Source organism: Gymnoscopelus braueri, assembly GCF_963280865.1.
Source record: "Gymnoscopelus braueri genome assembly, chromosome: 3".
NCBI lineage: Eukaryota > Metazoa > Chordata > Actinopteri > Myctophiformes > Myctophidae > Gymnoscopelus > Gymnoscopelus braueri.
This window is the reverse complement of record NC_137612.1, coordinates 57,704,324-57,720,204: the sequence shown is the minus strand read 5'-3', so window position 1 is coordinate 57,720,204 and position 15,881 is coordinate 57,704,324. Positions and strand designations below refer to the sequence as shown.

The following is a 15,881-nucleotide window of genomic DNA, read 5'->3' as shown; positions in this document are numbered from 1 at the left end:
AATAAAATAAATCATTATGCTCATCGGCCGCTGTTCAGCCAGGCTTGTCATGTTTTTTTTTAAATACAAAGAGATTAATAATAACACAAAAATAATTAAATAATAATTCACATTGTTATCATGTCATATTAAAAGTTAAATAAATCTGGTGAGTAGTATGAGAACAATTCAGCCCTGTCACAGGGCTGTCAAGCCCTGTCATGGATAATAGTAGAGGCCCGAGGAGCGGTCCACACACAACCCCCTTATTTTTTTTTCTAGTCTGGATTTTTGCCATCCATGGGACCTCTAAAATAAAGATTTTGATGATCCCAAGAAAATAAGTGGGCCAAATAGTGTTATTTTTCTCCCCCAATGTTTTATTACCCCTATGAGACCTGTGGGATTGCTGGCTGGAACACTGGTGGGGTCCCACCCCTCCCGTCCCGAAATTGGGACTCGCATTCATGTGTAAAAAGTATTCAAAATCTGAAACAGATTTTACATCCATGATATCCCTCACATGATATCCCTCAGGTCGGGTGATGCCAACCTCCTGGACATCCCCAGGACAAAGAAACAAACATGGGGTAACCCTTTGTGGTGCCCAGTGCTAAGACCCGTTTAGGTTAGGACTTAATTAATCCAGATAAACAATAGCAAGTCATCAATAAAGTGTAAATATGAGAGTCATCAATGGTCATAATACTACATTGCCACAGTTTGGTCAGCAGCAGAATTTGATCTGTATGTTTTATTGAGCAATTGGAAGCAGTGAGATATTGCATTTTAATTGGCTACAGACACAAGTGAAAGTTGAACATGACTCCGTTACATGTGATCCTGTACTCACAGCCGCTACTCACTTTGATATTGCAATTGCTTCATCAACACCCATTATGAGCAGCGTTGCCAGGTCTGCTTATTCTAAGCGACTTTGGGCTTGTTTTTCTGTTAAGTCGCTTGTAAAAAATAGTTGTGGGTCTAAAGTGTAGTTGCTTGTTTGGACTTGCTACCTAATGTTTTTTAAACCAGTGTTTCTAACACAATTTTATGTCATGGACCCCCCAAATTAATATGTATTTGTCCACGGACCCCCATCTGAAAATATTTCATGCCAGGGACCCTCCCATGCACAAGGTTTTTTGAAAAGTATATACGTTTAAAGTAGTTAAACTGCTTTTGATGCTATATTAAGACATTTTGATGGGGACTCCCTGTGTGTGCGGCCTATTGTCGCTTCTTTTGGGTTTGTTTTTGTACAACCTTTAGGAAGACCTAGCAACACTGTTCATGGATGCAGACTGCTTATATAATACCAAGCACACTACAAATCAATCTGTCAGGTGTGAAAAAGACTGGATGATTTAGCCCTGAGATAATTACAAAAAACACATAAACACAATAAGATATGTCCAGTAATAAGCAAATAATACATACAACATTTAATCAACAACAGCAACAAAAACACAAATATTCTCAGTGCTAGAATTGAGCGCATGTCCCTTGCAGGACTCTCCACATGTGCTCCGGTATGATTTGCACTGGATTTCATCACCCACACTTCATCCAATCAAACCTTTGACAAATATTAAAATAATAATAATAATAATAATATACAACCAAATGCAGTAAGAGATGTAGGAGATATCCTATTTGATGTCTGATGCAATATCTTCTTTTCCAGTCAAAGCGTTTGGCGGTGCCGAGCAGCCACACAATTTAGGCTTTTAATTGTTTTTTGAAGATTTTTAAAACGAAATAAAAAAGCAAAAATACCAGCTCTACAAGCTTACATTGTGAGCTTGTTGATCGACTATTTTAGCCATTCGTCATACAACTTAGTAGTGTAGGGCTTGCTTAAAACCCTATACACTTAGTTGACTACAAGCTCACAATGTGTCACATTGCGACACGTTGTGAGATGTTCGCCCCCAGAATAGGGACACTAGCGTTCACATGGTTACAGACGTCAGTACATAAAAGGCAAAAATATAAAAAAAACACAATAAAAAACATAATCTACATTGAAGCAGAATGAAATACTTTGGCAAACAAAGTTTCTTGCGAAGAGATTGAGTCTGCACAAAATTAAATAAACATCCGCATTAGAGATGAAAAGGATCAAGGAGTTGTAATGCCTTACAGGCATACAGTGAGACGTTTTGCACATAGTAGCAGAAGTGGAGAGGTTTAGCACCAATATGAAAAAATATACGCCTTCTCACCGCGCTTGCGTAACACGGGTGACGAGTTGCAGACAGGATTTGACCATGCGGCACCCGTTTCACTGGCAAACATTCGCTCAAGTCCGTCAAACAGAGTCAGGGTGCTGGTATTGTGCATGTTGGCTCACTGGAAACACTCTGCTACACCAGTGGGTCTCAAAATGTGGTCCAGGGACCCTCATGGTTCTTTGAGGGGGTTCCAAATGGCCCCTTACAGGTGTGTAACTCTGAGAGTGTACAAATGGAACCAAATGGACCCGTTTGGGTAATTTTTTTACAATCTCAAAGTTATGGGGATCCTTGAAATTTAAACGTTTGAGAACCACTGTGCTACACTAAATGGAAAAGAACCTTAATTAGTATAATTGGTAACACCAGTGAAGGCAGTGAGGAAGAGGCCCCAATTTCCTTTCCACTATGGCTGCTGTGCATAGAGCCCTATTCCCATCACGGGTGACGCATGGTCAGATCTATTTTGTCCTCAGATTTGTATTTTATCTTTTCAGACAGAGCTGGCGGTGATGAAGACGTAGATCCTTGCCAGGAAGGACGTGAGCGTGCCCTGCCTCAGCAGCTTCATCTCCACGTCGATGAGGAAGTCCCGGGGCCGCCGCACCTGCCGCTGCAGGTACACCGCCCCCGCGTGGCCGTTGAGCCGGCGCGCGCTGAAGAAGTCCTCCTCGTTGCCGCGCACCACGGCGACAGAGATCTGGTCGCCCGCGTAGGCGGGGGAGGGCCCGATGCGGAAGATCTGCGCGGGGACCACGATGTGCGTCTGGAAGCTCAACTGGTAGTAGGTGATCCTCAGCGGAGAGCTCTGGCAGTCCGGGGAGTTGGCGGGACAGCTGGACCTTTCGCACCGCCTGGGGGGGAGAGAGAGAGAGAGAGAGAGAGAGAGAGAGAGAGAGAGAAGCAAGCATTCAGTCAAAATAGGCAAACAGTTGGGAACCGTAGCAAAGCATCCAGTGATCCAGAAGGCAGCTGTTTATAGCAGTGAACCAGGACTCACGTGTCAGACACCTTCTTGTAGTTGGGAGGACAGTCAAAGGACAGGCACCTGAAGCCTCCCTGGATGTTGTAGCACGTCTGCCCATACGAACAGTTGTGGCTTCCAGTCGTGCACTCGTCAATATCTAAAAAAAAACAATGGATCAAACATCGTTTTAATACCAGGCTGCCTCCGTCACTTGCAGCTGAAAAACAAAACAGTCAACGTTGACTCTGACCTTGTGTATGAATTGAGTTGAATCTAGTGCTCTTTTGAAGGCTCTTGGGCAAAAATGTGCCAAAAATATATATAATGTGGAAATGTGAGCACTTTGTCCTCCATTGACATGAAATCATTATGGGATGTGCTACCTTTTGGGGATTTTGATTGCTGTTTTTGATAATATTTATACTATTTTTTGGGGTTTAGCATTCCACTGAGAAATCCCATTGCCGAGTCCCAACTTATTTTTCTAGCACAGCTAAAAACATGTCTGTAGTAGCTGTCGGGTGGAAACCTCGTCAGAATCCCAATCAACGTTATTGTCACATCACAGGTTTACAGGTGGAAGTGGATGTAAGTTCAAAAGCGTTACTTTTAAGGAGAAAAAAAAAACCTGTGTTCCAATGGATCGCGTAGTTATTATTTAGTCACAAGCTCTTGTTTATTATTTTTTATTGGCCCAATATTTATAAAACGCACAGACAAACTTAACCACTTTCAACATGGCCTCCCTATGATGTCATTATAAGCATTTTTTCAAAAAACAATGCCAAAACTTTAGATCTGCTATTTGCACAACAATTAGACATAATAGCCTTACAACTCTCCTTCAAGACGCCGTATTTTACTGCTTTGTAAATCTTCAAAGGCCCCACCCAGCTCTATGTGGCTAATGGACGTCATGTCTTTTCTCAAGCTGGAAAAGATTTGTTTTTCTGTTAAGGTTACCCCCGCAAAATCTCCCTAAGAAGAACCCTTTTATTAACTATTTCAGTTCCTTACAAACTTTACCTCCTGACTGAATCCCCGCCCCCTCCTCTTCCCCGTCATCCCCCCTCCCCCCATACCTTTTCTTCTTTATTATAATTTTCTCTCTTCTTTCCATTATTTATTTCCTTTTATTTTCTCTTTTTTCCCCTTTTTTTCTATTGTTATCCTTACCCATTTTGCTCTGTTTTACTGTGCTTCAATAGTTTTACTAACATTATAAGTTTAAATCCTCATACCATGTAATAACTGTAACGTCTAATACACCCAGAGAATGACACACACCGATACCGCTAATCACTTTGCTATTGTCGCTCAGTCTGCTGTCGTTACTTTGTTCTTTTCTTTTTTTTTATTATTAATCACATTTCTTATTATTACCATTTCTCCATGTATGCAGAGATAAAAGGGAAAAAAGCACTAATAAAAAAAGATCTGCTATTTGCACTACCCTTTTGTCACTCTACCTCACTTTATATAGCCGTTCTGCGAATGTTCCCCCAAGAATAGGGATGCTAGAGTTCAAGTGATTAATGTAAAAAGAAAATATGTACAGTATAAAAAAGTTCCTATCACACAAACATTTGGTGCCCCCCATCCCTCTGTTGTAACTCTGAGGACCCCCTTGGGGTCCCAGACCTCCTGTTTAAGACCCACGCGCTATAAGAAAAAGATTGACAGTCGCAATCCCCCTTCTGACCTTTGGTCAGTCGGGGGGGAGTCAACAGACAGTCTGTCACCATGAGACTGTGTAAAAAGCAGTGAATGGCAGGGTTTAGGGTGAGGGTGCTTGCTGACCTTTGCAGGTGCGTCCGTTGGCAGACATTTGGTACCCGTGGGGCGGACAGGCACACTGGTAGCTTCCCGCCACGTTGACACACTGGAAGGCACACAGGTTGCCCACACTCTGACTGCACTCGTCAATGTCTGCAAGAGACACACAGAGGTTACACATGCATGTCGCTGTTGTCGGGTAGAAACCTTTTATCTCCATATTCTTTTTTTTAACCCATTAAGACCTGAGGACGCTTCTAAACATTTTCAAAATCCTAAAACAATTTCGGAAAAAAATATAAAAAAATCATTTTCACGATTTTTCAAAAATAGCAGATCTACAAGCTCATAGCGCGGCACTCGGTGCCGCGCTATGAGCTTGTATATCTGCTATTTTTGAATAGCCAAAGAAATCTAAAGTGACACAGATGCGTTACAGGTCTTAATGGGTTAAATCATACTACAGTGTCACACACAACACTGGTGTAAAGTACTCAAATGTTTTACTTAACTCTTTGACTGGCAGATTATTTTCATAATGTATTCACCCAGTGCCAAGCGATTTTCGTGTTTATAGTGGTTTTCAAGTGGTCATAAAAAGTTTAGATCCATATTGATCGATCGATTCACTGTGTGTACAGCCAGAGATCGTCTCTTGACTGTTGCTTTGTTGAAAAACATTCCAGACAGAGCTTGTGTCCCCTTCGCTACAGGCCGTTGGAAACACGTGTTTCGGCGGAACGAAAAAAACAAAAACAACAGCGGAGTTATAGGGAAAAGAAAAAAAACTACAAACATGGAGTCGACGGGAACGGAAAGACGTTATATCCATTATTTCCGTATCCGTTTGTGCTACAGTTTTACTGCTCCCTTCGGATTCAAGATCAGACCGTGACCGTCTATAAAACAACATTAAGTAAAAACTCGGGATTTCTCGTTCTGGCACTGAGGGCATTCAGAAAAAACTCGGGATATCTCGTGGCTTGGCACTGAGAGAGTTAAGTAAAAGTATCAATACTGCAATGTAGAAATACTCTATTACAAGTAAAAGTCCAGAATTCAAAATTGACTTGAGTAAATGTACTTAAAGTACCAAAAGTAGAAAGTACTCAGTATGTCCCATTTCACAAGTTTTCAAATGTATACAATGTATAAAAAATCTTTTGAAAATAGCAGATCAACAAGCTCACAGCCCTACCTTCACAGGCGTGTCCGTCCTCTTTAAGGTAGAAGCCTTGACGGCAGTAACACTGGTACGACCCGTAGATGTTGGCACACTCCTGACCGCACGGTTTCTTCTCACACTCATTCTCATCTGAGGAACAAAGTTCATACATTTTACTTCACTATTGTACTTAAAGGTAGGGCAAGTTTTCTTTTGTTAAAATAAGTGTTGAATAGCTATATTCTGATACTACTAATTGCTATAGAGTGTTCAAATACAGGAGTCTCCATGTCCCTCCAGTGTTTTAGGAAACAGAAAATGCATTTTCAGGTCAGGAGAGAGAACTCACACAGGATACAGATTAAACAAGTGAAGTTGGAAGTGGTGACACAAATAAATGCAGCAGACAAAATTGGAACTGGAAAACTATAATATTTAAGCTGATAATTGGTACTCTTTCCTGATTGGCTGAAAGCTTTCAACCCACCTGAAAATGTATTTTCTGTTCATTAAAGAGCTGGAGAGACGCAGAGACCCCTGTTACTGAACAAACACTATATAGCAATAATTACTATCAGAAAATAGTGCTTTAACCTCTTAACAAAAACTTTATGTTTTAAATAAAAAACATCACTTACCCTACCTTTAAACGGGTATATTTCTTTAAAACTCTTCTGGGTCATTTTAACATAGGCTAACGTATGGCTTTTTGCGTGCACCCTCAGACAAGTTTTTGTTTTAAGTTGTTTGATTCGATATTTATATATTTGATATTAATTCTATCAGACACGCCCCTTCCTATAGAAACCCTTTGTAACTTCAAACTCCATTTTAAGACTCATCGATAATACACGTCCCTGGTTCTGGTGGTCCCAAAACTGTTACTTTTCAGGAAAACAATCATGTGATCCAATGGATCCAATGTAGTTATTAGTCTCAAGCTCTTGTTAATACTTTTCATTGGTTTGATATTTATAAAGCCCACTGACACACTTGACCACTTTCACTTAAAGCCATAATAATTATAAAACGCGGTCTTCGCGCCGCGTTTCGAGCTTGTAGATCTGCTACTTTTGATACTTTTGTGCGATGCTGTAGTATGATCAAGTAGGGCATTTATTTACGAGAAAGAAAAGTTTCTGCCCGACAGCAACGATATACAGCAACATGTTTTCAAAAACATTCTTGAGAGCAATGTTTAGCTGTAAATGACATTGTGTGTTTGCTTACATGGCTGCCGTGTTGGATATAGCGCAAAATCAAGCAGTGCAGCAGGTGCTCTGAGCCTTTGATTAGACAGCGGTCTGTTATTGAGCTCATCGGCCATTATCCAGAAATAACACACCGCTGAATTCAGCGATTGACCAATCAGAATCAAGCATTCAACCAAGCTGTGTAATAAAGACTGCTATTACCTTCACAGTTCTTTCCATCGAAGGCCAGGGAGAATCCGGCGGTGCAGGAGCAGTGGTAAGAGCCCGGGGTGTTCTCACAGGTCTGGGCACACAGGCGGCCCGGGTAGCGCCAGCACTCATTGATATCTATGATGATGATGATGATGGACAAGCAGCACATATCAGTACAAAACACACATACGGTAGACTAGAGTAAATATATATATATATATATATATATATATATATATATATATATATATATATATATATATATATATATATATATATATATGTATATATATGTATATATATATATATATATATGTATATATATGTATATATATATATATAGGCCTATTATCCTCCTATAATTCGACAAAGCTCTGTGAGGGTGGTGAGGCCAAAATCGTGGTGAGGCCAAAATCTCTTCTGCCCGGTTCTCCTCAGTGGCTGGAGCAATTGATCTGAATTTGCACACAGCCATTCACCATTACCATGTGCACAGAACAGCGAAGCCCGTCGCTTTTCCCAAATGTCAGCTGTTTATTAGCGCTTTTGTGTTCGCTGGCTCCCGGGTTGCCAAATCATGTGCGCATATCCCCCCACGGGTATGGTCTAGTATTTATTATTCAAACAATTCCAACATTTTTCAAAAGTATAAAATAAAGGAATCACACCCAGTGTGAAGTAAGCGGTGCCTTTGATGAGTTAATTTCATTAAGCTATATATGAACTAGTGGAACAATGTTAAATCCCTGCTGCTCAACAGCGCCACTTGAAGGTAGTTCACCCAGCGGTATTCAGGTGATTCTACTCTATTTAATGTGTGGGCGCTGGTATTCAGGCAGTATACTACTCTGTTTGATGTGTGGGCACTGGTATTCGGGCGGTACTACTCTATTTGATGTGTGGCCGCTGGTATTCAGACGGTACTACTATATTTGATGTGCGGGTGCTGGTATTCAGGCAGTACTACTCTATTTGCGCTGAATAGAGCATTGGTTACTCAGTTTTAAGTACTATTACTTAAAGTAGTTATTTTTTCTTACATTTAAGTACTCTTAAGTATTTTTACTCAATTTATTTACTTTTAAATATTTTTACTCACTTTGATAACTTTTTTTGTGTGTGTGTGTGTGTGTGTGTGTGTGCGCGTGTGCGTGTATGCGTGTGCGTGTCTTTAAGTGGCACATGTGTTGCACTGTGTCCTGTTTGTGTTTAATTAGTGTCACTGTGCATCTGTGTTGCAATAAGCTGCAACTGTTGTTGCCATGCTTATACATACATACACACGGACATACAAACACACTCTGTCACTTGTTGGAGCGGCTGGCACCGCTCAAAAAATCTAATCATTTCCATTAATAAATTAAAAAGAAAATAGCAGATCCACAAGCTCGCTACGTGGGACGAAGCGATGCGTTGCCACCAAACATTTGTGTGATATGTCCTTATTTATTTTTTATTTATTTTTTAATGTGGACCATATTTTTGAACGGTGCCAGCTGCTCCAACAAGTGACCGAGTGCGTTTTTCTATATGTATGTCTGTATGAGCATGGCATCAACAGCTGCAGCTGATTGCAACACAAAGATGCAACCAGTTACACTAATTAAACACAAACAGGACCCGTGACGGTGAAATCTCGTCTAGCGAGACTTCCGGTGGGGCGCATTCAAGAGAAACAGAGCGGAGAGTGTTCTGTCATTACGAACGTCAGATCTCACAACAAATAAAATAAAACAAATAAAATAAAAAAAGGTATTAAAATACGCAATCTAGAGCATGGACCGTTCGCTCGGATTTTTAGCTGCGGTGGATTCGGTAGGGAGTTATGAAAATGTTCTACTGTACCACTCGTCCTAGGATATAACATCATATAAAGGTAAGAAAAAGGCTAGACCGAAATAAGTACATATACAGAAGTACATATAACTACTTTAAAGTTCATGAAATCATAACAAATACTTCAAGGTAACTAAGGGACCAGTCGAAATTTACATAAGGGGTGGCATGGAGGAAATGTATGTGCCCTGATCTAAAATGCCATGACCCTCCCTTTGACAAAAAAAAAAAATCAATGACCCTCCCCAAGTGATTACAAAAAAAAGAGTAACCCTCCCCGCCTAGAAGTGTCACGATATATTGTGTCACGATATAGCCTATCGTGGTATTAAAATATGATGATAGGTATTGTCATGATGTCATACTGTATCGTAATATTTTTTTAATTGTTTTTTTAATACAAAAAAAACACTTTCTTTTTTTTTGCCGGTGAAAGTTAGGAGTTTTTACTGTATGATATGAAATGTAAAGCTTATCATAATCATAGTAATTATTAATCATGTCCTCCATCATATTCAAGGTATTTTGGAGAGAAATGAAACAGACTCCAGTCAGTCACTTTCAGTTTAAAGCACTGCAGAGGGGAGGTGTTGTGTGTCAGCTGATGCTCGTTGACGCTCGTTAATGTGACATGCATCTGCACTCTCAAATAGGCCTACATCTAATCTAAGATTGTATTATACTGTATCTGGTATTATAGATGTGTTTTAGCTGTTGGAAATAACTAGGCTGCACTTGGTTGGTAAAGTCCAGATGACAAAAATATGAGGTTTGTGGAATTTATAGTTATGCAGTCTTATATTATATTATATTTGTTATATAATATTAGTGTCTATCTGTCCTCTGAAACAATGGGTTTATAGTTAGTGAGAACTTCACTTCTCCATTAAGCTTGCACAAATGTATTTATTTGTGTACAAAGCACTTTGTAATTGTTTCTAACTTGCTTTATAACGTTATTTATAAGATGATGGCCAATGTTGATGATACATGAGAAAAGAACATTAATAATATATCATATCGATATCATGCCCAACATCATGTATCGTATTGTGAAATTCTTGACACCCCTAACCCTCCCCATCAAATACAACATGACATTTAAAACTGATATGTCCAATGTTTTGCTTTCCACATTGATTAGAACATTGCTGTAGTGTAGTCAGTCTTGCTAAATGCACAGTGTATCTGTAGTAGTGGTAGCAGAATGGATAGTGTTCTCATCTTACATGTGGGAAACCCATTGAATCCTGGTCAGATTGAAGAAAGTTGAATATTTGGTAACCAGTAGTTTAAAACTTTTGTCACTCTGCCCTTTTAATTATCAACTACAGTGACTACAACTACACTGTTGCCTACATAAAACAAATTAGGCTATCAATTATGGCCTGATGCTTCTGGTTTTACTTGTGGAGCTATAGGCATCTATACACAACTGTCCATATAGATCCACATTAATCACATGCACAGAATTACTTCAAATGATTATGAATATCCAGTTATAGTAGGCCTATTTATAATGCATCTCTCCAATAACGCCTGTTGAAGTTTTGCTTAATTGTTCAACCACCATTGTTAAGACGCTGTATAGATTTGACTGGGTCGTTCACACTCGCTGTGCGTTGATGGCTTGTTAACGACCGCCATTGATTCTAAATAGACAAGGTGTTACTTGATTTGAATTATTTGTATCCTTTGAAATGGAGAGGGGTCATTGACCACTGTTCTGCTGTACTAAAAAGGTATATAAAAAACGGACTATTTTATCAATTCAAAATTGCATGACCCTCCCTTGGATTCAAAGTAAAATTAGCTGACCCTCCCTTGGACCAAAATTAGAAAGGCATGACCCTCCCCTATTTTCCTCCATGCCCCCCCTTATGTAAATTTCGACTGGTCCCTAAATAAACCTAAATTGCACACATACTGTACTGTATGAGACACTAAGCAGGGTTCCCCATTTACTTTTCCCCAAGGGCCAAATTATGTCTCGGGTACCAAGCGCGCGTGCTTTTTTATTCGTTTTTTTTCTCTAATCGAGCTAATTTGACACTGTGTTATTTTAGGCCTGGGATTCTTAAATCCTGTGTTGAGGGTCACACAAGGAAAAAATGCACTCTGGAAACAAAATAAGTCTGCTTGAAAAGTAATACAGATTAACAGCAGCCAGTTGTACATACTGAAAATCTAAATAAGTCCAGAATCAACAATTTACTTACAGATGTGTTTGTTAGTCTGCTTGAACAGTAATACAGATATTATTTAAAGACGGGGTGCCGTGATTTTCAGTTATTTCCCCCCCCCCCCCTAAAACATAATCATCAGGTATTATGGTTATACTAGGAGAAAATTATGTTTTTATGTGGACACGCCTCCAGTTCATTAAGTATACCTGGTTCTCACCTTAGCACCTCCTCCACCACCGTAGCACCATCCACCTGTCCTAGTCCCTCCTCCTCCTCCTCATGCCCACACCTGTTGTGTTATGATAACTAGATGTCAGCTTCGCGGCCCTCACATCTAGGCCCGATCCGTCCAGACAGCACTGGCCTAATCACTCTGCACACACGTCATGCGAGGTCCGGCCCCTCTGGCCTCTCCTCTCCTCTCGGCTCCACTCCTCTCCTCTCCTCCCTCCCCGCTTTGCTTTGCAGCCCTAACCTCCAGTCCCAACCTCCCAACCTCAGTCATGTGATAAAGAGGTCAGACTTCCTGTATCTGGTTGCTATGGCAACCTGCCAGATCAGGCTGAGGGTCTGATAGGAAAATCAGAGAATCGATCAAACCGAGGGTCCGATCACTGATCGAGGTGAGGTAAGATGCCTAAAACATAGCCATAGCTCTGATCAACAGTCTGTGGCGGGTCTTGGAGGCATGTGGAGTGATCCTGTGCTTGCGAATCCCGCACGAACCTTCGGAGCTTTTGTCAATTATATAGTAGTAAGATAAGATTGTAAGATAGTAAGATAAGATGAGGGGGAGGTATGTTTTTACTATGTCACTAAAGCTCTTTTTTTCTATTGGCACGTTTGACCCTCAAGGTTTCAGCCTCCAGGTAGAAACTCAAAATAGTCAGAGAAGACATAAAACACCATAAAAACACCACCAGGCTTAATGAAGTTCTATCAACCTCATAGACACATGAAAAACAGAAAAAGTGCAAAACCATGGCACCACCTCTTTAAAAAAAAATAAAAAAAAATTATGACAGGAGTCGTCGCGGGCCGGACAGTTGCCTCTCCCGGGCCGAAAATTACCCGCGGGCCGCCTATTTTTTATTGGGGAACCCTGCACTAAGTGTTACAGCAGTTTCTAACACTGCTGTTATGGTCAACATTTAAAATGACCATAACTTGTGTTATTAAGTGACGTTGTTGAGCAGCCTTGATATGAATGTAACATTGTTCCTCTAGTTCATATATAATTAGCTTAATGAAATGAACTCATCAAAGGCACCGCTGACTTCACACTGGGTGTGATCTTTCTGTTGCTGTTGGTAGTCATGGCTGCCAGTTCCCACCTGATGTTGTGTGGGAGTTCTGACTGCTCCAGATCGTACTGCATAACTGCTAGCTTGCATAACGACTTCAGACTAGGACTTAAGTCTAAGATGTACAGGTCATCAGGTGCGTCTCGATCAAAGATGATAATACGATCTCCCACCATGCAACAGCACATATCATCATCATATATCTGAGGCGTGTCTTTCCGCTCAACCTTCTTCCAGGAGAATTCCTCTGGATTTAATTTCCACAGATCACTGTAAGTCAGATGATTGCCACCAAATATGTACACCTCTCCACTGTAGGCAAAAGCTGCATGAGCCCAGCGTTCTTCTGGTAGAAGCTGTGCAAAAGGTGTGTCCAGCCAGAAGTTAGTCTCTGTGTCAAACACTCTGATGTTTGTTTTGAACATATTTCTATAAATACAAAACATCTTTGTCCCGATGATGGTGGCAGAGTGACCTATTGAAGCGGATGGTGGAGTGCCTCTGGTGTTGATTAAAGCCCAGGCCATCGTGGTGGTGTCCAGCTTGTAGACGTCATTAGTGCGTCCAGACAGCTGGGTGAAACCTCCGTAGATATACATGACCTTCCCCAAGACACAGGCTGAATGGTAGAACCTCGCCCCTGGAAGAGTCCCAGAAACCCTGGGTTTGAACCATCTGTGCGTGTCGACAGCAAAGGCATAAAGGACATCGCAGTATGGAGAGCCTCCCCAGATGTAGATGATGTCTTCTATCAGTACAGCTGTGTAGCCCTCTACGGGCATCTCCCGAACGGGATGTCCTCCAGTTGCCATTGGGGGCAACCTCATCCAGCATAAAGATACTGTGTTGAAGATGTGCACATCAATCTGAGCCATGCCGTCGTCACCTCCAAAAGCATACACCTTGTGTCCAACCGCAACAGCCACACGACTGCAGCCAAACGACTGTCGTTTTGCTCCTCCCTTCAGATGCACCGTCCAGCGAAACATTTCCCGTGATCAAGTTGAGAGCAGATCAAGTTGGGTTTACCACCTCTCGCTCTGTAAAATTATCCTAATGTGTGCAGACGCTATCACTTATTGGTTCAGTGGCACAAACATCACGCAACGTTTGGCCAATCCAAAAAGCAGATGGGTTGGGTTGGCCAATCAAGGAAGCCGATGACTGTTGATCTCCCTAATATGGTAAATTGATCACCAGCCTTAGACTGTAAAAAATATGGACAAAGGGAGCAGTGACGTCACCCATCGGTTTCAATAGACCAGTTTTGAAGCCACTATTTCCAGCTAATTCAAATCCACCATCTTGGAACTTTCGGTCCCAAAGAGCAACCGGAAACAAATGCTATTGGCTGGAAGGGCAGTGAGGGCGGGTCTTCACTCAGTAGGAGCCCTAGAAGCATTACCCTACTTTATCATCAATTTAAAAATGAATGGGACCATCATTTACCAAAAACGCATATCATGGTAATTGAAAGAAGACTTTAAAAAATAGCGACTGACAGCATAAAGTATTTATGACAATGATTACTAAGGTATTACAATCAAGTCTGGTCAAATTCCCATTGTGATCGATGGCGTGGTATTTGTTCTGCAGCATCTGCTATCAATGAGAACTGCTGGGAATTCGGCACTTCCTTATTGGCTTCATTTTAAAAACCAGACGCTTGCCGCCTGTCACCATAGTACAACCCCAGTCCAGGCAGGTTCAGGTAATCTCTCACACAAACACAGCACACGGTCTGTTCAGCAGTGTTGAACTCATCTTCAAGGGAAGTTGCTACAAGCAGCTGGATTTCTTGGTAAAAAGTTGCCAAATGACATTTTGAGCCACCACTGCTCTAAACCAGTGGTTCTAAAACTTTTCAGGCCGCGACCCCCCAAAGTAATCCTATTAGAACTGGGGACCCCCCCACCCTGACAAGCACTTGGAATTGTAGGAGTTGAGGTATTGCATTTAGTTTGACTCGGTTCTACAGATAGCCTACATCTTTTTTGCCTCTTTCTTAGATAATATTTGTCAATTTGGCCAGTTTTTATAGTATAGTTTGTCGATTACTTTTGAAGCAGCAATGGTCTTATTATTACGTATTTATTTTCTTCCATTTATTAAAAAGGTCTTAAAAGTCCTTAAATTGTCTCTTTAGAAATGTGCAGATACCTTGTATACACTTATACTGTATGTTGGTTTGAGAACATCATTTTGCACATTAAGTAAATCGGTCCCGACCCACAGTTTGAGAACCATTGATCTAAACCAGTGGTTCTCAAAGTGTGGTCCGGGGACCCCCAGGGGTCTTTGAGAGGGTTCCAGGGAGTCCATTAAGGGGTCCATTTGGTTCCATTTGCACGCTCTCAGAGTTATGGGGGTCTGTGGCCTAACGCATAGTAAACTGGAGGTCCTTGAACTGAAGAGGTTTGAGAAGCACTGATCTAAACGGTTTATCATCATCATGGTAACAGTGGTACACACTCACCGGTGCAGAGCTGTCGTGTTGCATCATACTGGTACCCAGTCTGACAGTCACACCTGTAGCTGCCTGGCAGGTTCACACACACCTGACCAGCCCCACACCTATGACCCCCCGTCTGGCACTCATCCACGTCTACACACACACACACACACACACACACACACACACACACACACACACACACACACACACACACACACACACACACACACACACACACACACACACACACACACACACACACACACACACACACAAAGGAGGGCATACAAGGACACATGCCACGGTACAGTTGAGGTTAAATTAACAAAATCATGGCCTACGTATGTCTTCATGATACAATAATGTCACTCAGTACTCTATGGGTATAAGTAACAGTGTCTCTGCCATATTTGGCGGCTGACAATTATAGCAGAGACAGCACAGTACTTTGCCAGCCTTTTTGCCTCCTTTTTGGGCATTCCAAGTTGTCCTATAGGCTACCAAATATAAAAACAGATAGTCTGCACCTATAGCCCAGCTCTGAGATGGTATATAGAAGTGGTTGGCATT

At 41.3% G+C, this 15,881-nt stretch overlaps 1 protein-coding gene across 2 annotated transcripts in view; it reads right to left on the bottom strand.

Annotated features, from left to right (window-relative positions):
- Nucleotides 1-2,425: 2,425 nt before the first annotated feature.
- The window catches only part of LOC308082872 (fibulin-2-like), a 110,600-nt gene continuing 97,144 nt past the window's right edge, over nt 2,426-15,881 (bottom strand). For both annotated transcript variants that reach the window (XM_080424937.1, XM_080424936.1), the window contains exons 16-21: nt 15,333-15,461; nt 7,540-7,665; nt 6,158-6,274; nt 4,984-5,112; nt 3,217-3,340; nt 2,426-3,070 (exon numbers count right to left, since the gene is read on the bottom strand). In XM_080424937.1, the coding sequence (XP_080281063.1) occupies nt 2,710-3,070; nt 3,217-3,340; nt 4,984-5,112; nt 6,158-6,274; nt 7,540-7,665; nt 15,333-15,461 (986 nt within the window). In that variant the 3' untranslated portion in view covers nt 2,426-2,709. The remainder of the gene's footprint in view (nt 3,071-3,216; nt 3,341-4,983; nt 5,113-6,157; nt 6,275-7,539; nt 7,666-15,332; nt 15,462-15,881) is intronic.